The 26,557-nt window shown below is 35.0% G+C and overlaps 4 protein-coding genes across 5 annotated transcripts; 2 read left to right on the top strand and 2 right to left on the bottom strand.

Moving 5' to 3' along the window:
* Positions 1-3,339: 3,339 nt before the first annotated feature.
* LOC108220282 (protein NEN1) lies at positions 3,340-7,627 on the bottom strand. The gene is made up of 6 exons (XM_017394011.2): positions 7,285-7,627; positions 6,859-7,016; positions 6,198-6,244; positions 5,986-6,049; positions 3,950-4,698; positions 3,340-3,757 (listed from the first exon to the last, which is right to left on the bottom strand). Exons 1-6 carry the CDS (start codon positions 7,562-7,564, stop codon positions 3,529-3,531), a joined length of 1,527 nt encoding a protein of 508 aa, XP_017249500.1. The 5' UTR covers positions 7,565-7,627; the 3' UTR covers positions 3,340-3,528.
* A 992-nt stretch (positions 7,628-8,619) lies between these two features.
* On the top strand, positions 8,620-10,211 carry LOC108223299 (putative pentatricopeptide repeat-containing protein At1g74400). Its single transcript, XM_017397475.2, has one exon. The coding sequence runs from the start codon at positions 8,769-8,771 to the stop codon at positions 10,071-10,073; it is 1,305 nt and encodes a 434-aa protein (XP_017252964.1). The 5' UTR covers positions 8,620-8,768; the 3' UTR covers positions 10,074-10,211.
* A 521-nt stretch (positions 10,212-10,732) lies between these two features.
* LOC108223300 (ribulose-phosphate 3-epimerase, chloroplastic) lies at positions 10,733-16,500 on the bottom strand. 2 transcript variants are annotated; one of them, XM_017397476.2, is made up of 10 exons: positions 16,145-16,500; positions 14,783-14,897; positions 14,390-14,530; positions 14,193-14,306; positions 12,577-12,655; positions 12,291-12,400; positions 12,153-12,209; positions 11,607-11,676; positions 11,391-11,495; positions 10,733-11,037 (listed from the first exon to the last, which is right to left on the bottom strand). In XM_017397476.2, exons 1-9 carry the CDS (start codon positions 16,246-16,248, stop codon positions 11,446-11,448), a joined length of 840 nt encoding a protein of 279 aa, XP_017252965.1. In that variant the 5' UTR covers positions 16,249-16,500; the 3' UTR covers positions 10,733-11,037; positions 11,391-11,445. The 2 variants fall into 2 exon arrangements, with proteins under 2 accessions (XP_017252965.1, XP_063949639.1); XM_064093569.1 differs by having other exon boundaries at positions 11,387-11,495; positions 16,145-16,365.
* Positions 16,501-22,930: 6,430 nt separating this feature from the next.
* On the top strand, positions 22,931-25,970 carry LOC108224090 (galactoside 2-alpha-L-fucosyltransferase). Its single transcript, XM_017398641.2, has 2 exons — positions 22,931-23,389; positions 24,239-25,970. Exons 1-2 carry the CDS (start codon positions 23,116-23,118, stop codon positions 25,699-25,701), a joined length of 1,737 nt encoding a protein of 578 aa, XP_017254130.1. The 5' UTR covers positions 22,931-23,115; the 3' UTR covers positions 25,702-25,970.
* The last annotated feature ends 587 nt before the right edge of the window (positions 25,971-26,557 follow it).

Genomic DNA, 26,557 nt, shown 5'->3' with positions numbered 1-26,557 from the left:
CACGATCTGTTGTGGTGACAAGATATGATTTTACCTCAAACCATGCCACAACACTATTACCAACAAAATGAACAACCCTAATAATACAATAAAATAAAGTTGAATAAGTGAAACATAATGAAACCTAACAATGTAATTATTTATAGAAATCTCACTTACTTTTCAAGTTTTTTCATTGCAGCAGGACAGATGTGTTAGGTCCCGATATAAGAAGAAATGTACTTCTTACAGCAGGCGGAGAAATGTACTCCTTACAGATAAGTGGCCTTAATTAAGTCTAAAATTTATCAAAATATGAGGAAACATGTAAATAAAAAATATCAAAACACAACTTTGTTTCACAAGTTATGGCATTGTAGTCGTGTGTTTTACAGTAAGTACAATTTATAATTGCACCAATTTTACTCAATTTTATAGGATCTTGAGAAATGTCGTTATTCTTGCTCCTCTTTTTTTTTTTGGTCTACCAATTGAAATTTTCACATTTGGAGTCAAAGGAACAATGAGTTTCAAAGTGCAATTATATAGCTATTTCACAAAATGATAGCTAATTAGTACCTTGAGATAACCACATAATACATTTAGATAATTGTACAATGAGATTAGTATCTTGAGATAATTGTCCTTGCTATAGCAGATGTGAACATGCATCTCCCATGGATCATTCTTAACAGCTATGCATACACAAACATGATAGTAAAAAATCCCAGTAAGATCCCATTTTCTGCAAGAACAAGTCTTCTAACTAGATCAACCACTAGCTCATGCTCACGATCTGTTGTGGTGACAAGATATGATGTTACCTCAAACCATGCCACAACACTATTACCAACAAAATGAACAGCCCTAATAGTACAATAAAATAAAGCTGAATAAGTGAAACGTAATGAAACCTAACAATGTAATCATTTATAAAAATCTCACTTACTTTTCAAGTTTTTTCATTGCACCAGGACAGATGTGTTAGGTCCCGATATAAGAAGAAATGTACTCCTTACAGCAGGCTGAGAATCCTGTACAAATATTAATCTTGGAGTGTAACTCCCGTTACCTCCTCACTTTAAATGTAAATCTACATGGCTTATCTTGGAGCGTAACTCCCCGTTACCTCAAAATATGTAGCTCCAGGTGTGTAGTCTTTGGGGTTAAATATCAAAATGGTCACTAAAGTGGAGGTCATATATCACTTCACTCACTGATCTTAACGGGGTTCATTTCAATCATTAAAGTCATAATAAATATCAATCAAGTACCTCAAATTTTAGTTCAAGGAGTAAAAATATTATTTATAGAGTTTGACACATTATTTTTGAATACTACCATAACCAGGTAAAAGGTTATGACTTCTAGTATTTATGATAATATATTTAGATTTTATAAAGTTTATTAACTATTTATTTAATATTATATAATTATTATTTTTGTTTAAATTGAAAATAAATATTAAACAGACTTGATTAATGGTCTGTTTCACGAACGACTGCAACTGAAGTGATTCTTCGTATTCTTTATTTAATGACATACTTGATCAGTCAATCCGGGTTCGAATATGAAGGCACTCCTTATCCATTGACTTTTTGGTTTTGCAATTACCCACTCGTAACATTTTGGGGCAATATGTTGAACATGCATGTAAAATTCAATGTTAAGTTACTAATTTATTGTTTGGAAATAAATGAATTATTAGTCGTAGAATATCATTCACGCCAGACCTAAACCTTTAATGAGAGGCCAAATTTTAGGCTAGAAACAACATATTTCGTAATTATTTTAAAACAAAGTAATCAAATTACTTTCACTAACTTGATATAAAAAGACCGACCAAAATCTAGGCATCAGCAGCACAATAACAATATAATTATAGAGTAACAATTATTGTTTTGCTCTAGCAATGAAAAAGCAAACTTTCTTCTTCCAACCATTTGTCCATCAATCAACGTCTAAACAAATATCTCATGCTCCCCCTTCTTCAAATATCTATCATCTCATGACATGACCTGTACATACAGAAAATATCTTTTTCTCCCAACCATTCCACATGCCACGCCACAATTCGCAGTTATATACTCCCTCCATATTTTTCTTGTTTGTATTTTTCACGTTTACCAACACACATTTTTGATCGTTAATATTTTCCATTTCATAGTAGTATTAAATATAAAAACTTCACCGTATTAAAGTACTCGTGAATAGGAATCTAACAAGATCACTCATGATTATATTTAGTTTTATAGATTAGATGTAAATTAGTAATTTGTCTCATGTTATGAACAGTACCGACATCCCAAATAGGAAAAGAATAAAGAAACGGAGGGAGTATAATTTGTTTTGCCAAGTACTGTAGTAGTAGTAACATTTATTGGAGGCAGAGTATTTTTCTTTTTCTTTTTTCCCTCTTCAATTATTTAGAGTGAGCTTTTTTAGTTACGGCTCTAATTTTCATTGATGATACATATATGTACAATTAGCATAGAGATTATGGGAAGCGTTAAGTACTCAAAAATTTGGAAAAAGATTTGCCAAAAATTTGAGAAATGTAACATCACTAAAAAATATTAATATATATAATTAGTTTAAATATTAAATAAATGGTATTCGTTTCCATCCTTTGTCATTTATTATTTATATCGTAACTTTATTAACATGTACAATTAGTATATATATATTAAATAGCCGATTTCCGTTTATATATTTTGTCATTTATAATTTGTATCATAACTTGGATTGGAGCGTAAATGGTCGAATCTAGTTAAACAGTGCCAGATTTGAATGTCAGATCCTGTCAAAAAATTTTAACTCAAAATTCAGCTCGATGAAAATTTGAGTTGAAACTCGACTAGAAAGCTCGAATTGACAAGATATTGACTCTTTGAAATTCGAGTTCAGCTTTTCAAGATATTCAATTAGTCCAAGTTCGTCTCGATCATCATTGAACCGCATTCAAATACTTCATAAATCAAATAGTTGAGTTTTTCAAAATATAAATATGTGTACAATATCGTTTTTGAACGATAGTTAGGGGTACGATATGCAATCACCTCTAGAATTTAACTTGTTTACATCCCAACCAATCAACCAATAACTCATTTGACTTAATAGAATACAAAATGTTACATAGGCCAAAGCACCCCTTGTGACACTTGCGAATATATTAATAAATAATATTGTAAATTCTATACTTGGAAGTTTGGAACTAATCCATCTTACATAAATAAAATAATCACAATCATTGTATGTCCCCTTATAGTAAATGTTAGATGTCGTCGACAACTTGAGCCTCAATTAAGAATCTACATACTACACAAATTTAGAAAAGAACTAGTCTGCAATATGAAACCATTGAAATGAAAGTTTCAAGGTTGAATGACTGTTATATCTACAGCTTTAACTGGAGTCTATTATTTTAAATGTGAAATTACAACAGAATGACAATGTTATGTCTACATGTTGAAACAATTCAGCCTGAAACCAGGAAAGAATGATATCTAGTAGTAGGTGTTAGCCTATGTAAACCTGGCTTCGACTCCATCAAGAATGCACGACCAACTTCTTCGCCACTAAACGGATACCAGCATTCTGTTGATAGTCATATGGATCCAAGGAGAAGTACACATCCATGAAAGTCCCTGGAGCTAATAATGCATCAAGTTCAGCAATGTCATATCTGCTGAAAACAACCCTTTGTGTCGATGAAGATTCTTTCTGGTATATCTCTGTGGACAGTCTTGCATTATTCCCATCCCATACTGTAGGTATGCTGTGACAAGTAAACAGAACACGTATGATACTACACTAGCAGCACATTCATTTTTTATAATAACGTTTGATTAGAATGCATGATATCAGAGGCCGGTTACACAGAGATAGAATTAAAATAAATACTCAAGAGTCTCAGAATGATACTACTCTAGCAAGTTAAAAGAAATGAGCTTAAAAATGCTGAACTTACTGTAATCGAATAGTTGGTGAATTCACGAATCCAGCCTTTCTGGCCACGACAGGCCTCCAGTCAGAACTGCTTCCAGAATCCAAAGACCTCTTCTGGGCAAGATTATCACATGCATCCAGAATTTGGCAGAGATCCGGAGATGCATCTAGCACAAAACTCAACCGTGGGCGGCCAGCATAATCAACAAATTTTGTACTTATCCCAAACCGTACTTTCATATGATTACAGCAAACATGAAAGACTGAATTTTTATGCAATATCTGTAGTTTGTGAAGCCCGTTAAAACCTGGGGCAAGTACAACAGTGATGGAAGGTACAGAAATTTCATCAGGCTTTAAAAAGTCAATGCAGTCCCTGAAAGTATTAGATGAATTTGCTGTGGACAAATTTAGAGACTCCGAACTAGTTTCCATAATGGTGTCATCTGGTCGAATACATCCTCCTTCCACTAAATTGCTTAGGGGACTCATGTTAAATGGGTCAGGTGCAGGTTCACTACCAGGTTCGGCAAGATTTAATTCACAATCTCCTAATCCAGGAGTCATCAGGGAAAGGATGGGATGATTGTCTACGAATGAATTGTTTTGGGGAGGGGTTACTTGGTGATCTTTGACCAGGCTACTTGAAGATGGTGTACCATTGTTTGAACCTGTCACCTCTGGAGAAGCTTTACGATTGCCACGACTTCTTGTAATAGCATTAGGAGAAACCCAGCTGTTTGCAGTTAATACATCTGGAAGGCTGGACTCCTGCAATTATATCAAATTCTCAGTCTCTCTTTACAGTCACCAACTATGACAAATGTACTTCTTTTAAACCAGTAGTACTACTTGAAGCGTAAATATTATATTAACGACTAAAAACCACATGTTCAGTTTTTTTTACTTAATTATTGAACCCTAAATTACTTATAGAGAATAAAAGGCATCTGCGCTCAAATGTGAATGATGTTAAACACTATTCACCAATCTCATATGATCTCATATAAGATGCTAAGACTTTAGAGCATGTAATATATACTCAATAAAATCAACCGCAGTACATACTCTAAGAACCCAGGACATAATGGAGTCATATAAGGCATATTATTAACATAAAACTAATTACCAGCATATCTGTCAGTTGGATTTTGTGATGCCTTTTCACATTCAAGACTTAAGATGCACTTTTAAAATTCTTCATAATACAGAGTTAAAAATTAAAAGAGAAGTATATGCCATGAGCTAATATTCACGACGTCATTTATCCCCAAAGCGATTCAAACCTCAAGTAAATTACACATAATTAGAATAAAGAAAGAAAAACAATTTTTAAAAGTGGCTTGGAGTAGGGGTCGCAAAATCCGACAAGACCTAAAATCTGACTCGTCAAAAGTACGAATTAGGGTCGGGTTTTTATATTTTGGGTCAAGTTCGGGTTGGGTGATTTTTTACCCGAAAAACTCGGGTTAGGTTCAGTTGACCCAGTGTACCCGAACCCGACCCATATTTATATATAATATATATAAATTTATATTAGAAAATTACGTAAATTTGTCATATATTTATATATTATTCAAACAATTTTATCCACTTAGAATCTTATTAAATTATTATTTATAGTTTTTAATATATTATAATAACATGAATAATTAAAACAATCAATTTTAATTAAATTTCAGGTGAATTCGGGTCATTTTCGGGTTGTTCCGGTACTAAACAGGTCCGGTAGCCCGTTTTGGGTTCGGGTTAGGGTTCGGTTTGACTAAAAAACTGGATCGGGTAAGACAACCCAAACCCGACCCATTACCCAAAATTGCCACCGCTAGCTTGGAGCCTGGGAGCCTATATAACGTCGAAGATTATATTTGAGAAGGGGCAAAAATTAGAAGTCAGAACTTATCAAACAGATGATGAAGACATATTTAGTTCACTTGGCAGTAATTTGTCAATTACCAGACTTTTGATATATATGTGCTAAGTGCTAACTACTATGCATATGGCATCTCAGAAAGATTAAGAAGTTCCTCAATCTACCAAAAATAATTATCAACTTACCAAGAACAGAACAGTTGCACAATACTTGAGAACTTCAAGATTCATCCGCACATCATCTAAACTTCTGAAAAATAATAATATAAACACTCGTCAAAATTTTCAAACTAATACGCATATTGCTTGTATGATTTGTATAAACATACTTATATCCTATTCTCTGTAATAGTGTAATATGGAAAATATAAGAACAGCTTATTCTGGATATAAAGTACCTATGCGATTGATCTCCAAGCCCAAAATATGTTGCAAGGGAAGCCATCTGCAAATAAATTTGAATAATGTTAAAATGAGAAAAGATTTCTGGACTCGCTCATAGGAATATATCACTATTGAGTACATAGACTTATATCCAGAGAGTAAGGCATCTCTTTCAGCAAAAGAAACTGCTTGCAGGCGACCTTGCACAGTTTGACTGCAAGATTTAAATTCTAGACACTTATGGACCATTTGAGGCACTACCGATCTCCAACAAAGACACGTGTTGACAAAATCAGGCATCCAACTATCAACTGACAATCAAAAACCCATAACCACATACGAGAGAATTGTGGGCTCCAAAAACAAGGGAAAGTCACAATTGCAGATTAGCAAAGATGAAGTGGAGGGTTATAAACTCCATAAAATTGACAACTCGACCACACAAGCTCAAACTAAATCGGCATTACAGGAAAATTCAATCAATATCACGATCATCAAATCATATAGAACTGCCTACGAATGGAGACCTATCAAAGCATCCAAAACTACACTCAAGCACCTATAATTTTCCATCTAGACACGAATGGTCATTAATTCTTCCACAAGGTCAACAAAATTTCGAACAATAAACCATTACCTACAGCCAAAACCACCGAGGCAGCAATACTAACTAACCTTCATATCACCAGCTCTCCTCCCAAATTTCTGAGTGAGCAAAGTCAAAGAATCAATAGTTCCCTTAGGCTCAGGAGCAGGCCTATTAATTTCTTGAAAAGCCTCCCTTATTCGCGGACAATCAAACCTATTTATATTATGTCCTGCCCAAATCCTCCCTACAAAAACAACACATTACACACATTAAATGGCTTGAACTCAGTTAAGAACAGCCGAGAACTATTGTTCTTTAATAATAGTACAAAATTATACTCTAAAAACCGTTCTCGAACAGAACATCAAAAAAAATAGTTTTACGAAATGCAGAAAAATTATTATCACTATTATCGAACAAAACATATTAAAAAAAAGTTTTTTACGAAAATACAAAACAATTGTTCTCACTGTTCTCGACGACTTAAAAGAAGCAAGTAAGAGATAACAAACCATCAAGAATGTCGAAAACCCGGTCAGCAATCTGGGCAAAAGTGGGGGCAGAAGCAACATCTTTCCCAGAAATTCCGTTGCAACGCACAGAGCTGAGCGAGATTAACGAAACATCCGAGGGTTTAACAAGAGTGGAGTAATTATCAAGCTCCACGAGCGTTCTGGGGCAAACCAGGATCGACCCGAATTCCAGAATAGCGTGTTTTTGACCCGTTCGGGCCGGAATTGTAGTTTCCACGTCGAAAAAAGCGATCTCTGAGCGGTCTTGGCTCGACATCATTGTGTGTTGGGAGAGAAATGTTATCTGTGAGGAATGAGAATGAAATGTGAGCAGTAGCTGAGGGTGTTAAGTAATGGATTTTACCACGCACTTTTTTACCGCTCTGTTTTGTTATTTATTTCACAAGATTCTTTACTTTGATTTAGGTTATAATATGTTCTTTACTTTGCCTAGATGGGGATTATGTACCAAGATCAAGATTTTGGTTCAACAAAGGGGGATAATGAAGCAAAGCACATTTGCATATGATAGTGTTTACACACAAAGACATAAATATTCTTAGTTAGATTAGGTGATGATTTATTTTAATTTAGAGTTCTAATTTTTTTAAATAGAAAATTTTATTTTATTTTTATTCTGTGTTTATTAGAGTATAAAATAAATCCCTCACTCCATTTTTTTCTCTTTTTGAATGTACTTCTTAATATTTAAGATTTATCATTTCTAAAATAATTACTGGCTTTGTGTTCTTTTATAAAGGCTTGATACACAAGTTTTAGTATGATGATACTTTATCCGACAAACCCTAAATTTTTCTGTTATTGAAGTAGTAGCTGCCTCAATCTTGTATTTAGGGTTTCCATTGCTTTCACCGATAGAAAATCTCAATTTATTTATTTATTTTGTTTGATTTGTTTTCTCAATGATCTTTCTTTTTTGGGAAGGATTTTAATATTTTTAATTATGCTTGGTTTGTTTTTTTAATTTACATCATTGAAACTTTGAATTTACTTTCTTCTTCGATTTAAGCGGAGTATCAAATTCAAGAGTTAATCACCTGTCTCATGGATTCAACTATCAAAATTAAATTTTTTATTTTATCTGTTTTCAGTTTACTTTTATTTTGATTTTCATTTTTTGACTATAAGCGGGGATCTTGATTATATGCCGTGTTGTAAAAAGCTTACAAAAGCGTAAATAATACTTATTCGGTGAAAATCAAAACATAAAAATTAATTGAATTCATCGAAAATTAATTGAATCGATACATTTTTAGTACATAGTTTAAACGGAACAAACAAAATTTACGCGGAAAATGCTCTCCCTTTCGAAGGTGCAGTCTTGTTTTTTTTTAAACCAAGGTGCAATCTTGTTAGTCGACCTCCCGCCAACTTCTTGTCCCTCACGCCGGACTCGACTATTTCCGATTTATATACTTCGATGCCATTTGTTTACGAGAACATAATTCTTTCCGGAGAAACAGATGAAAATCTGGAAGAGAATTCTCTTAATCGAAAACCAGACAGGACTAAACAGCTTATTTTCAACTAAACATCAAGTTAAAACACATTACCACACTCACTCCAAGCCGCAAAAATTCAGCCAAACCCTTAAAAGCTACCTCCACTCTAATTCCCCAACAAAAGCTCTTCTGTTATTCACCAACTTACTTAAAAAAGACCCTTCTTTAATTGATAGCTACAGTTTATTACACATTATCAAAGTCTGTACTAAAAAAGCTTTAGTTACTGAAGGGAAACAAATCCATGGCATTGTCATAAAATTTGGGGGCGAGCCCATTATTTATCTGAGAACATCGCTCATTAATATGTATTCTTCTTGGGGGAATGTGGGGGATGCTCATCAGGTGTTTGATGAAATACCCACCAAGAATGTTGTTTGTTGGACTGCTTTGATTTCTGCTTATGTGGATAACAAGAGAGCAAAAGAGGGTTTTGAGTTGTTTAGGGAGATGGTGGTGGGGAATGTGGAGCCTGATCAGGTGACGTTTACGGTTGCGCTGTCTGCGTGTGCTCATGTTGGTGCATTGGATATGGGAGAATGGGTTCTTGATTGTATTCGAAGGAGAAGAGGAATGGTGGTGGATTTGTGTCTTGAGAATGCATTGTTGAATATGTATGCTAAATGTGGTGATATTGGAAGTGCTAGGAGAATGTTTGATGGCATGATTGGGAGAGATGTTATGACTTGGACTTCGATGATTGTTGGATATGCATTGCATGGACAAGCTGAGGAAGCGCTCCGGCTTTATGCAGAGATGACTGCAGACTGTGGAGATGGTCTAAGAAAAAAGAGGAGGCCTTCAATTGTTCCTAACAGTGTCACTTTTGTCGGAGTTTTGATGGCTTGCAGCCATGCGGGTTTGGTTGAAGAAGGGAAGCGCCATTTCAAAAGCATGACAGATGTGTATGGGTTAAAGGTTCAGCTTTCTCACTATGGATGCATGGTGGATCTTTTATGCAGAGCGGGGCTTTTACAAGAAGCTTATGAGTTTATCATGGAAATGCCAAAACAGACCAATGCTGTGGTGTGGCGGACGCTGCTTGGTGCATGCAGCAGCAGTGGAAATGTGGAGCTTGCTGCAATAGCCCATGACCATCTACGCAGATTGAAGAAAGGCCTAGCGGGTGATGATGTTGCTATGTCTAATGTCTATGCTGTGACAGAGATGTGGGACGAGAAGATGATGATCAGAGATCAGACAAAAGAGAGAAGAGCTCCTGGTTGTAGTTCGGTCGTATGGCATCAATCAGCTTTTCACTGCTGATGTGGGATTCTGATGGTAGCAGGTCATTTACAAGATAAGTCATCAGAGTATGAATTTACAGCTCTCGACTAGAATGCTTCAAGTTACACTTTTTGCCATTGTTCGAGTTCAGTAGTTGGCAATCATACTGTCATAATATAGCACATATGCATTTTATGATTGCAGTTCGGTATGGTGATGATGATGCATTTTATGATTGTTCCAACTGAACTGCTCTGAGAGTATACAACAGCACAATCCTCTGCCTTATAATCTCAGTGATCGTATTATGAATGCAAGTCATTTGAAATGGGGGGAGGGAGGGGTCTAGTTCATGCAAATGTCATATGATTTATGTATATAGTACGCCAGTCCATGCTATGTGTGTCTGATCACTACCTTCTCATGCTTGTGATTTTTTCTGGGCAGTACTTTTACTGAGTGCAAGCAGATCAGACTAACCTTTCTTTAATCCTGTTTCCGTCAATACGCTACAGAGGAAGATATGGGACTAATACTACCATAACAGATTAACTTCAGACACTGTTACATATTCTTAGAAACACCTTATCGGATCAAAAACAACACGGGAGTCCAATCAGACACTCACAGAACCACACAAGTTTTCCAGAACTGTAAGACAGGTTAAAAAAGTATTTACAGCAATTGAATTTTGGAAATTGAGCGACAAAAAACCACTGATTTTTCAGTATATGCATGAAAACATCTGATGTTACTGCATATGCATACAAACTCTAACATTCATAAGCGCAATGGGGTACAGCCATACAGGTGTACTAACAACTTTGATTCTTACAACTACTATGGGAGTATGTTATTCACCACTCTTCTTGCTAAAAAAATTGGAGCATATGGTTGTTATCCGTATATCTATTAACATGTTAATAATCAACAAATAATAGTATCTGACAACATTAGCCAGGCTTGCAATGATCCGAGGCTACAGTATGATCCGTCTTGTTATCTGCAAATGCAACACTTAATATGATTAGATTTCATAAAAAATTATCAAAAAAAAAAAAAAAGAGCTTTGGCTGGAAAAAAAAAATCTGACAGAATATGGCTGTAACAAAAAAATTTATCTCAACAACTTATTCCTGTGTATTTCCCCAGACGAAAAAAGATTTATAAGGGTAACTACAATTAATTTATAAGGGAAAAACATATTTATGTTTACATCTTCCTCCTTTTTTTCCCATCACCATTTCCTGATCTCTAAAAATATCCTTTAATGATTCTAACAATGAAATTAGAAATGAAAATTTTAAAACATATATATACCCTTCCTAAATTTTAATGAGAAAAAGTTAAACCTACGTGGGCAAGAAGAGTGCTGGAAGATTTTAACTTCAATATGACGGACTTCAAAACTTTATACAGCAACTGCTACAGGCCTTGTGCTGGTTTTAATGCCTTTAATAGCTGTAAAATCATCATTCAGCACAGAAAAAAGGTTAAAGCTACAGAAAATTATGAACAAGAATTCAAAAAGGTTATATAACTGTCAAGAATGTGTGAATTTTGTGTTCATGCCTTCAGCATAATCTTTAGCTCCAAAGACAGCAGAACCAGCAACCAAAGCATTAGCTCCAGCCTCAATGACCTGACAGCATTACGATGGAAAACAATATTAAATTAACATAATCATTGTTGAGAACTAACAAAGCATTAGCATAGCATGCATATCTTGCAAAATGTCAGGATTATGCATAGACTATAGTATCTACTGTGCAGTCTTCTCCGTGCAAAATGGATTACCGATTTCTGACTCTTCTACAGCATTAGATGGGATACAATTGGATACTAACAAATGACATCCGTAAGGTTTTGCTTTAAATTGGATGTTTTGGTATAGGATTTTAATATAGCATCAGTCGTACAAGATGTAGGTGTGCATATCAATACATGGGAGTAAGGTAGATTAAACAAGCACACAGTCGAAGAATGTCTTCAACTTGTTGCTAGACTAGTTGGACTTCCTGACCACAGTGCTATATGTACAAGAAAACTAAAACAAATCCATTTGGGATTCACATATTAATAAAAATAAGATACATTCATATGGTTTTAGTATGGCACCTTATAGGCATTTTTAGGACCAACTCCACCATCTACCTCAATCCATGGGTTCACTCCCTGCAAGGGTGCAATATACAAATTATTATGATTTGATTGATTCCGAGAACAGTGACATAGAGAAATATGTTAGACCAATACCTTCTCCACACACATTTTTCTCAATGCAGCAATCTTCTTAACTTGACTTTCGATAAAACTTTGCCCACCAAATCCAGGGTTAACCGACATAATCAAGACAAGGTCGACAACTGTTATCAAAGAAACAAGATGATCGAATGTAATCCATTACCAGTTAAAAAAGTCGGTAAGGAAATTTAAGGTGTCATGACAATATATTCTTTACTACTCCTAATGACTTGTATCAAATAACCTAATACCAATATAACAAATCATAATACCTCGTTACCCACGGAAAAAGTCTTACCATCAAGAATATACTCAATCTGGCCCAATGGGGTACCAGGGTTCAAGACAACACCTGCTTTTGCTCCCAAGTTTTTTATCTGAGAATTAAAAAGCGGTAGAGTAGACAGATGAGCGATAGTATAAAACAATACTCCCTCTGTCCCTTCAGATTGTTACCATTTGGCTGAGAAGGCTTGGCATGCATTTTTAGGGCTCCAATAAAGTATAGTTTTATATATTAATTTAATTTTTTTTTTCTTTTGAATAAACATTTAATGTTGGAATTTTTATTCAGAAAAAGAAAATTTGAAAATAAGTTATGAAACTATACTTTATTGGAGCCTTAAATTGCATGCTAAGCAGTGTAAAAAAACTGTTAACAAATGGATGGGACGGAGGGAGTATAAAGTATCCCTAGCATTGTAGTCTACTGAATACCCCTCCTCCCTCGTAATAGGAGGTTAAGGGTTCGAAGATCAGTAGACACAAGATGCGTTAGTACTTCTGTAATTGACCACTACCAAAAAAAATCAAAGAGAATAGATTAAATTATCTCCAACTGGGATCACTGGTAGAAAAAATAAAGATCCTGGCTAAATAAATAACACTAAATACCTTTGTTCCCTAAGAAATTAAAACCAATATTCCCTACATCTATGTTACTCAGACTTTTCATTTTGACTCGAAGCACCTTTGTCGACACTCGACAGTCAGACATGGACACTTATATATGGCAAAAAACATGTACATTTTCAATATACCGAGTCCGACACATGGACACATATTCATGTCAGACACTACTAGCCGAGTCCAATTATCATAGCCGTATATCGGTTGGAAATGTTGCTTACTACCTTAGATTTCATTTTTAGGCAAAAGCGTTACTTTTGAGGAAAAAAAAGTCAGTATCGCCTCTTAGTAATTAATTCCATCCGGATAATTTCTCTAGTTTAATCCGGGTATTAAATCAGGGGTTTCACGTCTTCTATATTTCATCAATATTTGTTTTTTTTTTTCTGTCATTATGTCAGTACTCAGACCAACAGCCAGAATGCAGTTACCAGTTCAATATAGCTTGGGTCTTAAAATAAGGGTTCTTGCAGCTGATTGCAGTGATCTTTATTCTTTAATAGTATTGTGCCAAATTTACAAAAATTATGTATCTTAAAGCTTCATGATGGGCTTCGATTAGACTATTAGGTCTTCCGAGTTCTCTGATTGTCTTGTACTTATCAAAAAATTTGGTTCAAGTGAATGCATTCATTTTGCTTATTTAATAGCTTAGGTACATACTGTTGGGGTCATGGTTCCTTTAAATTAGTTACCCTGTGTTTGCTATTTGTACACTCATATAAACTCATAAATTTTGCATGTTGATTGTGTCCATTTGCCTTAATTGCATCTTGATTGTAACAGATATGGAGTGAGTCCACATATTGAATTTATCAGCTACGCCAAACTCAGAAACAATAGGTTTGCCCAAATTTTTTTAAACGAACAAACGCGGGGACAATGGATAGGATTATGCAGAAGAATTGTGTTAATTTGTAGTGAGTAGTGACACTTATCCTAATTACGAGTAAATATCTAATTAAATTATCAGAAAGTATGTTGCATGAAAGAATATATACTTACTTCATTGATTGTACGATGCAAATGAATTGTGGCAGTTTGTTCACAATGAACACTGACTATGTCGGCTCCAGCCTTGATAAAATCAGGCACTCGCTGCTCAGGTTCGACAATCATCTGAAATACTCATATTTCAATAAGCAGTCCAAATTAGTCACGATATACAACAGGATGAGGACTAAAAAAAAAAAAAAAAATACCAGATGGACATCAAGCGGTAGATCTGTCACAGGGCGCAAAGCATCGACAACAAGAGGCCCAATAGTTATATTTGGTACAAAGCGACCATCCATGACATCAACATGTATCCAGTCACAACCTGCCTCGTCCACTGCTTTTACCTAGATATAAACAGATGTAACAATGGTCAAGGGAATAGAAAATAGTATTAGGAACTTGATAGAATGAAAGCATATTGTTTTATAAATGCATAAATGCCAGAATGCTGAAAATTAATTTTACTACATTATCCAAAATGTAAAAGAAGAAATCCATACTTTCATCAGAAAAGATTTCTAGATGCCACTTTTTTTCCTTAAAAATAATAACCAAAATCCCATCTCAAAGTTTAAAATTAAAATAAAGAACAGCACCTGCTCTCCCAACTTTGCAAAATTTGCTGATAAAATAGATGGAGATACAATGATGTCACTCTTAGAAAATTTATCAACCCGTGAACTCGCTTTCACCACAGTCAAAGACTTTCTCCTGGACCAATAATAAGAAAGAGATCATTAGCAATAGTTTCTCCTTACGTTTAGGTTTACTAGGTCAAGAACCTGAGAACCTGCATTACGGGAGACTAACTGACACGTTAAATGTGCAAAAAGTAGTTGTTTGATTGTTCATATTATCAAGTGCAGATCCTGCAGATATATAGAATTTTATAAAGCTAAATCTAAAAAGTCTCAAGAAGCCATATATGTACACAATAACAGAAACTCAAGCAACAAAGGCTCAGATCTGACAATAAAACGTTTGGTACAATCTTCCAAAGCCACAACAGGTACATCAGCTAAACACATAAAACACATATGACTGACATTGAGAAAGAATTTACTTGTTTCCAGCAGAAGTGAACGAGTCCAATTTTTCAGTTAGTATGTGTTTTTATCAATATATACTTTTGTTAGCGCTCATCACAACATACTTTATGCTAATCTTTGCTTAGAAATTCTGCTTAATGTAAACCAGTAATACTGTACTGTTGGGCACCAACACATATAGAAATTAAAAGATAAATGATACTCAATTAATCTCAGTTTAATTATTGTATTGCTATTTAAGAAAGCTGTTTGTTTCAGTCGTAGGACTGTATCCTCATGTCTTTGTTAATTGTTCAGTCATAAACTGTCACTAAGAAATTTTTCGATTGGCTGGTATTTAATCAAAAAAACTAGCGGTGTTTATGATGATAGAACCAAAACCAACAACCAGAAAAAATAAACCATGGCTCTCTAAGTAACAACAATTCCAAGATCCATGAATGAAATTACTGTTTGGGGGGGGGGGGGGGGGGGGGGAGGTGACCATGAAATTGAGGATTAAAGTAGCTAGCAAGTATCAAAATTCTTTTATTTTGTGTGTTAAACAATAATGAATCGATAGTCATAGAATATTATTAATGGCAGACCTACAAATTACGGAAAGTCGGAAACTAGTAAAATGTCAAAAAGTGCATCCTCAAAAATTGGGAATTATCTAAAATTTATCAAGTTCAATAGCTCACAATCTGTATCAATCAACTATATCAAAAAAAATTAAAATTCTTAACCATGTTTGGCCCTTAATTCCGAGTTTCAAAGACTCTAACCGGCAAAATAAACAACAAATAAAAAGCCCCTTAAGCCAAAAACTCAAAAATTTAGCACAAATTGAGTAACTATAGCAATCAAGAAATCAAGAAACAGATACAAAACAAGAAAATAGACACAGAGATCGATTAAAAATGGTACCTTGTAAAGGTGATTGAATTGGGCTTTTGAAGCTTGAGGCCTGGAGTAAAAGCATTGACTTGTGATTGGGCCAGAGTGGAGGAAGCAATAGAAGCAGTAGCCATTCTTGATCACTGTAAAAAAGTTCCAAACTTTACAATGATATATATGTCAACTCGAATTGGGTGGGAAAGAAAGAAGAAGAGTAGAAGAAATTAAGAAGAAAAGAGGGAGGATGACACGTGTCAGTGAGTAAGAGGTGATTGGGCTTATCTGGAACGGTTGGCCTAGGTGTGTGTGCTGCTGATGAAATGGCTCGTGGACAGGCGCGTGGTGATGGTGCCAAACAAAATATCAAAGCGTTAGAAAGGAGCGAGGACCCATTCTATGTGTTGGGTTGGTTAGCTCTTTGCTAAGCACAAGAGGCAAAAATGGATATTCCATTTTAATTAAAAAAAAATGCTAGAATATCCTAATATTGTGATACATACTAACAATATTAGTATAGGCTAAATTAGATTTATAAGATATTTTATAAATTTTTTTAATTTAGAAGATATTTTTTTAATAATATTGACTATATTTATAGTTTCGATCGCGGAGAGCTGCATATATTTTTTGTGGGGCATCCAACAGTGTATGAGCACTTGATTTATCTGGTGTTGGATGGGGTGATCTGCACCTCGGATTTATTTCTAAAAGATTCTCGTTAGTAACGCCCTCTTTCCCGAAGCATCGTAAGTAGGAGTTGAATACGATACTCACTGTAATTTAAAATTTTTTGCAGATAAATAAATTACATTCCCGTAATGAGTTTCGTGTTCCGGATATTTATCGGATCGATTTCTCGGGATATAGAAAATATTAAATCAATACATAATATTTTCAAAAGTATATCTTTATTGATAAAACTCGAAGAATGCTATAAATCCAAACATGTAGGTTGACTACAAATGACCACTCTAAATATTACAAGCTCTGTCCATTATAAATAGTTATGTTATAAAACTAGGCTACGGTGTATAAATATTGAGAGATGTTGTGCACAAACTTGACCATCCATCCCGAAGGATGTTGCAAATTATGAACTCATAATTCAAATATTTATCCACAACTAACCATAATTAAATGGGATCTATGTCCTGATCCTCCTCTAAGTGTCTAACCATAATTAAATAGTTACCATGTCCTGGTCCTCGTGTAAGTGTCTATCAATGTAGAAGATCACATGGCGCTTGTATCAAGTAATTATATATATTGGCGCCATGTCCTGACTTGGTTTTTCTTGAATGCTTAAGGCACCTCCTATGTGTATGGCCCCAGGTGATGAAGATTTGGCTAAGTAAGAAGGGACCTGGCGCGCCACACATACACTCCTACGTGTATGGCGCTAGGTGCTTGATTTGGCTAAGTAAAAAAGACCTAGCGTTTTATACATGCATTCCTATGTGTATAGAGCCAAGTGTCTTATATACACATGTTTTCTGGAAAAAAAAACACACACACACACACACATATATATAATATCATATATTTAATTATATATAGATATATACATACAAATAAATCTATTACTACATTTACAAATATATAATTATATATACACATATATATAAAATAGTTCCTTCCAAATCTGTCTTTTCGGTGGAATCTTTAATTATATGAAATAGAGCAGTAAACTTGCATGGCTTGACTAAGGCTAGGCTTTGACTTTGGCTCGGCTCGGGTCTAAAACAATCAATTGTAATTGAATGGATAAGTTCTTTAATCGATAAATACGACGAACAACTCCGCACATTCTGACACTTAATGCACTGGTCTGATTCACAAACGACTAACAAGAAATTAAACTTCGTACCGTCTTTGTTAGCTAACATTGATCAGTCGGTTCTGGGTTAGTTTTGCTATGATTGTTGATTATAAATAACCAACCAAGATAAATTGGAATCTTCTAGCACTTCAACTAAATCAGAAATACTTCTGTCTTCTTGAAATTCTTCGAACTTTGTTTATCACCAAGGCTGAGGTCTGCCATTATGATCTTTAATAGACTTTAGAATTATCAGATATCCGAATCTTCGTATATGACAAATAACTTTTTCGATTCCACTCGGTGTTGTCTTCATAAATGAATAGGCACTGATATATCTTGCTTCTAGGGGCACTGAAATCTTCCGAGTACTTAAACAACATCTTTATTGTTTTCACAATTACGGCTGAGCAAACGGTCGGTTCGATCGAAAACCGAACCGAACCGAAATAAACGAAAACCAAAATTTTTAATTTTCGCAAACCGAACCGAACCGTACTTAGCTTTCAAACCGAACCGAACTAAAAAATACTTCGGTTATTTCGGTTCGGTTAAAGAAAAACCAAACTTCATGTTAGTCATCCTCAACTATTTTAACATCTTCTCGTCTCTGCAATCTATTTGCTTACCGCCGTAGTAACGAGATCGCTTGCAAATGTAAAGGTTTAAGAAACATCTATTATATGTAGTACTTTTACACTCGCGGGGACAGGCTTAATCAGAATCATAGATCCCCCTATCTGTGCAAGTCCTAAATATTGATATAGCAGATCCAACCATTAAACATATGTGAAGCTTTAAATTATTTGAATCGGAAGTCTGCAAATCAGAAGGAGCAAGTCGGCAGAATGGAGGCGCAAGGCAAATCTGAACATCTGATATCTAATACTTTACTTATGTATTATTATTATTATTAAATATTATTAATATTATACATACATATAATTTTAAAACATTATATATATGTATATATAAAACTTCGGTTACTTCGGTTAAACCGAAATTATGCTTTCCAGAAACCGGACCGAATCGAAATTTTAGTTCAGTTATAACCGGAAACCGAACTAACCGGAATTTTAAAATTTTCCAAACCGAACTGAACCGAATTTGTACGGTTCGGTTCGGTTATTTCGGTTCGGTTCGATTTTGCTCAGCCCTATTCACAATCTTCAATACTTCAATCTTTATTCTTCACCGAGGGATTAACATATTAATGAACTTCTTCAAGTAAACTTATTCCTTCAAGACTGTAGATGGCTTGTTCGACCTTTGTCTTCGTATCTTCTGATTCATATACTGGCTTAGTATTATCTACCTGCCAACTCTATTGTTTAGTTATCATCCCCACGTAACACATTACATTTAGACTTACACGTTCAAACCCACATTCCGTGAATTTAGGTCAGAACACCATCTCTGTCATACCTGTTATTACATACTACATATAGACTCTCGCCTCACAAGTCCAGGATCGATCGTATCCTTACAAATCTGCCTAAATTATTACTATAATATAATGTACATACACGTAATTTACAAAGATCACCAAATTCTCCTTCACAACGAGAACATTCCATCTAACCCTCATCCTAGCTTGTCTGGTGCGCCTTCTCCTTGCCCTTGTTCCCCCTCGCTTCTGTGATGTCCTTCGAATATGTGTCATATTCATTCTTCACTGTCCACAGATTATGAATAAGTACAAGAATCAGCAATTGATTGCTAAGCCAGATCAATGGATTCAACACAATAACATTCACAAACAGATTTAGCAGAGTAAAACAATCATCGCAGATTCATAGGAAAGACTATAATTAATGATACACATCAAGATTAAAAAATTTATAGCAGGTCATCCATCATGGTGGTATCGCTATATGACTCGATCACCACCAGTTAGCGAATAACAGTCCCTGTGATAACCCAGCATACGGGTTATTGCTTTTAACCCTTGAACTGTCTAATTTTATAAACAATAAATTAATTCTCTTCTCTACCACAAATGTTATTTCTCGTGTTGACTAGATTCAAGAGTTTCCCGAGTACAATAAATTTTCTTCTCAACAATAAATTTATTGGAATGATTTTTAACCGTAATCTCGTATTGTGTGCCACTCTTATAAAACATTTGATGCTGAGATTTTTGTCACAAGATTAATGTCAACTCTTGCAGAAAGCTACTTTATGTTTTTATGGGACAAGGGGACAAATGGGTGGACAAACCTACTTTAATTTGAATTTAATCAAATTTCCTTTATTTTCATTTCTTTTTCCACTCCAATTTTTCCTATAAATACAACTCTCCCCCAACCCATTTCTACTAAGCTAAGAGCAATCAAAATGCTGAGATTTTCCAGAATTATTCAAGAATTCAATTTCAAACTCTTACTCTAAAATACTTCTTCTAAGAAACCTTATTTCTTAAGATATATAGTTATATATACAAGGTTTTGATCTACAAACTCTCTCACACCAACCAAGCTCAACCACCACCATTTTACGGCCTTCGTAAGGGCTGCCCAAGTTCAACCAAGTGCCAAAATCTGGCCGAACCTCTGCATATTTTTTCAGTGAAATATACTCACTGCACTATACTAGGGACTGATAAAAATGAGAATTCCACCTAGTTACTCAGCATTTCCTATTCCATTCTCTATATCTAGTTGTTATATTGATGGGCTGGATCTAGTTGATAGTGGACTTGGGTTGACGTAACACATAAATTGCATAATATATATAACTACTAAACCTTTTTTTCAAAAACTACCTCGGCCTTAAGCCCAGGTAAGCCCTTCAGTAGTTCCGTCTCTGACTCTCAGGTTTTCCTCTTTCCATGCTGGCATTGGTAATCCCTTGCATTCCAGCCAAATGACTCTAGTTATGACACCATACTGAGAGATCAATGTTATTTAAATCTTCCCAACTATTAGCATTATCCTTCCTTATAAGAAACTTCATTTTTGATATGGAGAAGACTCTGTATTTGCCCAATCCAATATCCTGCAGCTTAGTCTGAAATTCCTCAGCGTTTTCAACGAATCAGGTTAATCCTACCTCACATTCAAGAAGTGCTTTTTCAACATCCTCATCAATTTCAATTTCAGTAAATTCAAAAAGTTTTTTTTTGCAAAATCAGAACTTTTCCCATCCTGCGAATCTTTCCCCCGGAATTCATCTGGATATTACTGTTCTTTTCTATGCCAGATTTCCTCAATTCACCTTTCTTCGCATTAATCGACATCTCAATCTTGCTACCTAGCTCTATCCATTTTCGCATTACTTATGACCGAAGCACCCGCTTCTCTTTGGCAAGTTGTGTAGACAAAACAAATCTCTTGCCACCCTTATCTCTATTCCTTGGCAGAATGAAATCTAGTATCGCTCCGCATGATTGGAACAAATTCAAAACTTCCTTCCCCGTAGTTGCTTCCGGAATATCATGCAAAAAGATAATGGTAGTTTCGCTTATCTTGCTCATATGCTTTTGACTCAACTTCTTTTTATGGGCTATCTTTATCCATTCTCCTTGAACTTCATTTTCAGTCTTCCACGGGTATACCAAAGCTTTTCAAGACTTCATTGTATGTCCTTTGAGAATCAATGTATCCAGTATTACCATTCCTTGACTCTTCAATACCCCTTCACTGGATTTGTTCCGAAGCCATTCTAATCGCACTCTTATCTCCAATATTGAACTGTTCTAAAATCCGCTTATCAACCCATCTTATGTGCGCCCAGATTAAGTTTGCGAGATCTCTCTCTTCTCTTGTCCAGCTGACAACATCCTTCCTCCGCCATTTCTGATTACCCGTTGCAAGATTTGAATTTTGAAACTCCGACTGCTTGCCGCCTCTAGAAGAGCGCAAAGAGAGAGTCATATTAGAAAATTGAGTTTTTTTAGTTAGAAAATATAAAAAAGATAATAATTTTAGTTAAAAAAGATAATTGATTAAATAATTAGATCCATAATTTGGCCTAAATACTGACCGAACAAACTTTTAATGCTTCGACTTTAATAATATAGTAAGTATAGATATCTTAATTTTTTCCCCAAATTCTTCTTAAATAACGAGACAAACAAATGACTGATTTTAATTGAATAATTTACCTGCATACATAGAATTTCATTATTATAAATATGAATAAAACTAATCAAATATTATGAAATGAATTTTTGAGATATCTAATATTTTTTGATGTAAATCGGACAAGATAAATCCTTCATTTCATTCATTTTATATGAGGGTTAAATATCAAAGTGGTCACTGAAGTGGAGGTCCTATATTACTTCACTCACTGATCTTAACGGGGTATCATTTCAATCATTAAAGTCACAATAAATATCAATCAAGTACCTCCAAATTTTAGTTCAAGGAGTAAAAATATTATTTATAGAGTTTGACACATTATTTTCGAATACTATCGGAACCAAGTAAAAGGTTAGGACTTCTAGTATTAATAATAATATATTTAGATTTTTATCAATTTTGTTTACTATTTATTATTTATTATATAATTATGATTTTTGTTTTATTTAAAAATAAATAGTAAAAAATTGATAAAATCTAAATATATTGTCATATATACTAGAAGTCATAACCTTTTACTTGGTTGTGGTAGCAATCAAGGACCATGTGTAAAATTCTATAAATAATATTTTTATTTCGTGAACTAAAATTTGGAGGTACTTCATTGATATTTATTGTGACTTTAATGATTTAAATGATACCCCGTTCAAATCAGCGAGCTCAGTGATATATGACCTCCACTTCGGTGACTATTTTGATATTTAACCTTTAATACGACAGCTCAGCTTACTTTTTTGACTTACCAAAATGGATCAATTTCTGTAATTATAGTTTGCTAAAGCTTTACATTCTATTTTCGTACCGCCATCTTACCATAATTTGGCAGATAATTACCATTCATATGAAGCAAATTTAAGGTAAATAAACACAGACATGCGGTAAATTTATCAGTCGGTGGTGTTGTTTCGTCCCATAAATAAATGCGACTCGTTCACCATGTGCTCATCATAAGTCCTTAAATCATGGACATCTATCAGCCCATCACTTGACTACTCCTACAGTTACTTCTCCTCTTTACTGTCTGTACTTCAAAACCCACGTCACTCTCTTCCACTTCTCTTTCGACCCATTTGATTTCTCTTAGTTCTAGTTCTCCTATGATGAAGAGGCACAACAGAAGCTCTAATGGCGTTGTGGATGCTTCAGATCCTCCTGGAAGCAATGACCTTGAGTCTCGTGTTGTTGAAGATGGAGGGTTTAGACATGGGCTTAATCCACTCAGATTCGTGGGTGTTTTTGTTATTTGCTTGATGGGCTTTTCTGTTTTTTTCTCTTTTTCTTTGATCTTGAAGGACTCTAGTACTCATGCTCTCTGGGCTGTTGCTGAAGCTACAAGAACCCTTGATGACTTCAATCCTCAGCAGAACACTGGTATCTTCTTTTTTCATATTTTAAATATTTTAATTTTATTTTTTAGGTCTCATTAGTCTGCTTAAATATGTTTTTATATTTGTTTGTATGTTCATTAGGCTAATTATTGATTGCTCTTTAATCTATTGAACTGAATGAGAGTGTTGAAGTATCTTTATATTTATACTGAGCTGGTATTCTGATAAGATGATCTCGACTTGATAAGTTTATGCAAGTCTTTTAAATAGATACATGGTAGTTCTAGTTAGATGCGGAATGCTGGCTAATTTGATAAACGAGTTACTGATATTGCCAATTTTGTGAATTTGAGCTGTCAGTAGAGATACTCCTACAGTTGCAGCAGAATGTTTTAGATGCAGAGGATGTAATGAACAATTAAACCAGATATTATACCAATTAGACAGTATGTCCATCTGAGAGCAGGGTTCGGGGAGTCTCTGATGTAGGCAAGCGAGTTATGTTTTTGATTTTAGAAACTGCACATAATGGCTCTAACAGAACTAAGAGAAACATTCTTTTTGCAAGTGGTCTCTTGTATATCGAATTAAAGAAACAATCATTGTATGTGTATAGAAGAAACTAGCCTCATTATGCAGCTTATATTTTTCCTTACTTTTTTTGGAGAATTATTACTTATAGAATTTGCAAGAATTATATGCTAAATTGTGTCTCAGTATGTAAAGTTCCTACTTAACCTTTAATGAATTTACTGGATCGATAAACTGCAAACTATTGGTTGTGTTATGCGTAGTAAGCATATGTAATGAAATGATAATACACTTCAACAATGGCATTCTTGTGAAGCTTCTGTTCCGTTACTTACCTCTTTTTATGTACTCCTATGGTTAGTTACCAGCCTGGAAAGTGATTCCTCCCACTTGTTTGAGGTGTGGAATGATGAAGTGCTTGGGGGCCTTCTTCCTGGTGGGTTCGATGCAAAATCTTGTCTCAGTAGGCACCATTCCGGATCTTATCGTAAAGAATCACAATACAAGCCTTCTTCTTACCTTCTATCCAGGTTACGAAGCTATGAATCCCATCTCAAACGATGTGGACCCTATACGATGTCATACAACATAACAGTGGACAAACTCAAGGCTGGACAACAGCCAAATCCCTCCGAGTCTGACTGTAAGTATGTGGTTTGGATATCTTATAGTGGTTTAGGGAACAGGATTTTAACCTTAGCTTCAGCATTTCTTTATGCTCTTTTGACAAACCGAGTTCTTCTTGTTGACCGTGGAACTGATATGGCTGATCTCTTCTGTGAGCCTTTTCCTGAAATGTCATGGTTTCTTCCATTAGATTTTCCAATCAGTAATCAGTTCAACAAGTTTGACCAACGTTCTCCTCATAGTTACGGAAATATATTGAAGAATGCCACATTAGAGAAATCAGATACCCCTTTTCTTTATCTCCATCTAGCCCATGATTACGGTGACCATGATAAGCTATTCTTTTGTGAGCAAGATCAAGCTGCTTTTCAGAATATAAACTGGCTAATTATAAAAACAGATAATTACTTTATTCCCTCTCTCTTCTTGATACCCTCATTTGAGCAAGAACTAAGTAGTCTCTTTCCAGAGAAAGAAACTGTTTTCCACTTCTTAGGCCGGTATCTCTTCTACCCCACGAATTCCATCTGGGGCCTTATCACTAGGTTCTATGAAGCATATTTGGCAAAAGCAGATGAAAGAATTGGTATCCAAATTAGAGTCTTTGATACCGGAGTTGGGCCTTTTCAACATGTACTAGATCAAATATTAGCTTGTGCAATGAAGGAAAATCTGCTACCAGAAGTTGATGAAAACAATCAGATCATAGTCCCGTCTACCAATCAGAAGACAAAAGCTGTACTCATGACATCGTTAAGCTCTGGTTACTTAGATAAAGTAAGAGACATTTATTGGGAGCATCCAACTGTAACGGGTGAAATAATTGGAGTTTATCAGCCTAGTCACGAAGAGTATCAACAAACTGAGAAGAAGATGCAGAACAAGAAGGCATGGGCAGAAATGTATCTGCTGAGTTTGACTGATAAGCTGGTTACAAGTTCGTGGTCAACTTTTGGATATGTAGCTCAAGGACTAGGAGGGTTGAAACCATGGATTCTCTATAAGCCAGAAAATGCAACTGCCCCTGATCCACCTTGTCGAAGAGCCATGTCTATGGAACCTTGTTTTCATGCCCCTCCATTCTACGACTGTAAGAAGAAAACCGGAATTGACACAGGTGCTGTCGTTCCTCATGTGAGGCATTGTGAGGACATGAGCTGGGGACTCAAGCTAGTTGATCATGTCAGTGACTTGTAGGCATCTCCTATATGTTGTAAACTATATTCATTGTATAATTTTATGGTACGCCGACTAGCCAGCAATTTTTGCCCCTTTGTATGTCATATTTGTTTGTAGTGCGAATTAGTGAGAGTAGCTGCTGTTTGCATCTTGGTGAGTAAGATCATCGGCATTGGCAATATTATATTTTGAAGCTGAAAGTTCAGTCATATAATTACTTGGACTTTCATTGTAGAAAAGCTTCTTGTTCTTGATTCCTAATATCAATCAGATTGTGCTTGGAACAATATCTTAACTGTTCCTGCAGAAACAGCAACTACAAAGTTTCTTGTGGCCAGAGAGGCCCAGGACTATGTTTTCCCACGATAACCTAAGTATTTTAATGCTTACTCAGTTGGATAAAGACCAATGTTCATGATAATTCCAGGATTTGGAGAAGCCAGTTGGATAGAGACCAATGCTCACTAGGCCTAGTTATATGAGTCCTTCACTGGACGCAGAAGATATTGGTGGAGCCGTGGAGGTAGAAAGGACCTTCATAAGACGGTCCTTCATAAGACGTAGGTGGCCATGGATGGGTCTTTCGTCATACGAAGAAGATAAGATACTAGTAAATGTGGATAGGTCTTTTTTGGACGTAGATGGACTAATTATCATCTTTAACTCTGTGTTAAATACTTCTATATACAAGTTTTTTTTGGACGTAGATGAACTAAATATCATCTATAACTCTGTGTTAAATACTTCTATATACAATTTTATAGCCCGTTCAATGCACGATTGTATTTAAATAATTAATAAATTGAGTGGTTAAAATTTTACTATTGATTATTGTCCATTGTATACAAAAATGCAACTAACTAAAGGGTAAAAT

The sequence above is a fragment of the Daucus carota genome, chromosome 5 (assembly GCF_001625215.2).
Source record: "Daucus carota subsp. sativus chromosome 5, DH1 v3.0, whole genome shotgun sequence".
NCBI classification, from domain to species: Eukaryota; Viridiplantae; Streptophyta; class Magnoliopsida; order Apiales; family Apiaceae; genus Daucus; species Daucus carota.
Note: the sequence above shows the minus strand (reverse complement) of the source record. Positions and strands in the feature narration are given on the sequence as shown.

What these genes read in the sequence shown, in the direction of transcription:
- LOC108223299 (XM_017397475.2), top strand. Translation starts at nt 8,769, where the DNA reads ATGAAAATCTGGAAGAGAATTCTCTTAATCGAAAACCAGACAGGACTA.
- LOC108220282 (XM_017394011.2), bottom strand. Translation starts at nt 7,564, where the DNA reads ATGATGTCGAGCCAAGACCGCTCAGAGATCGCTTTTTTCGACGTGGAA. An exon ending in GGAGAGCTGGTGATATGAAG is followed by an intron (nt 6,245 to 6,858) that starts GTTAGTTAGTAT and finishes ATTTATTTGCAG; the next exon opens with ATGGCTTCCCTTGCAACATA. An exon ending in CTTGGAGATCAATCGCATAG is followed by an intron (nt 6,050 to 6,197) that starts GTACTTTATATC and finishes ATTATTTTTCAG; the next exon opens with AAGTTTAGATGATGTGCGGA.
- LOC108224090 (XM_017398641.2), top strand. Translation starts at nt 23,116, where the DNA reads ATGATGAAGAGGCACAACAGAAGCTCTAATGGCGTTGTGGATGCTTCA. An exon ending in CAATCCTCAGCAGAACACTG is followed by an intron (nt 23,390 to 24,238) that starts GTATCTTCTTTT and finishes TCCTATGGTTAG; the next exon opens with TTACCAGCCTGGAAAGTGAT.
- LOC108223300 (XM_017397476.2), bottom strand. Translation starts at nt 16,248, where the DNA reads ATGGCTACTGCTTCTATTGCTTCCTCCACTCTGGCCCAATCACAAGTC. An exon ending in TACCGCTTGATGTCCATCTG is followed by an intron (nt 14,307 to 14,389) that starts GTATTTTTTTTT and finishes TGAGTATTTCAG; the next exon opens with ATGATTGTCGAACCTGAGCA. An exon ending in AGCTAAAGATTATGCTGAAG is followed by an intron (nt 11,496 to 11,606) that starts GCATGAACACAA and finishes ATGATTTTACAG; the next exon opens with CTATTAAAGGCATTAAAACC.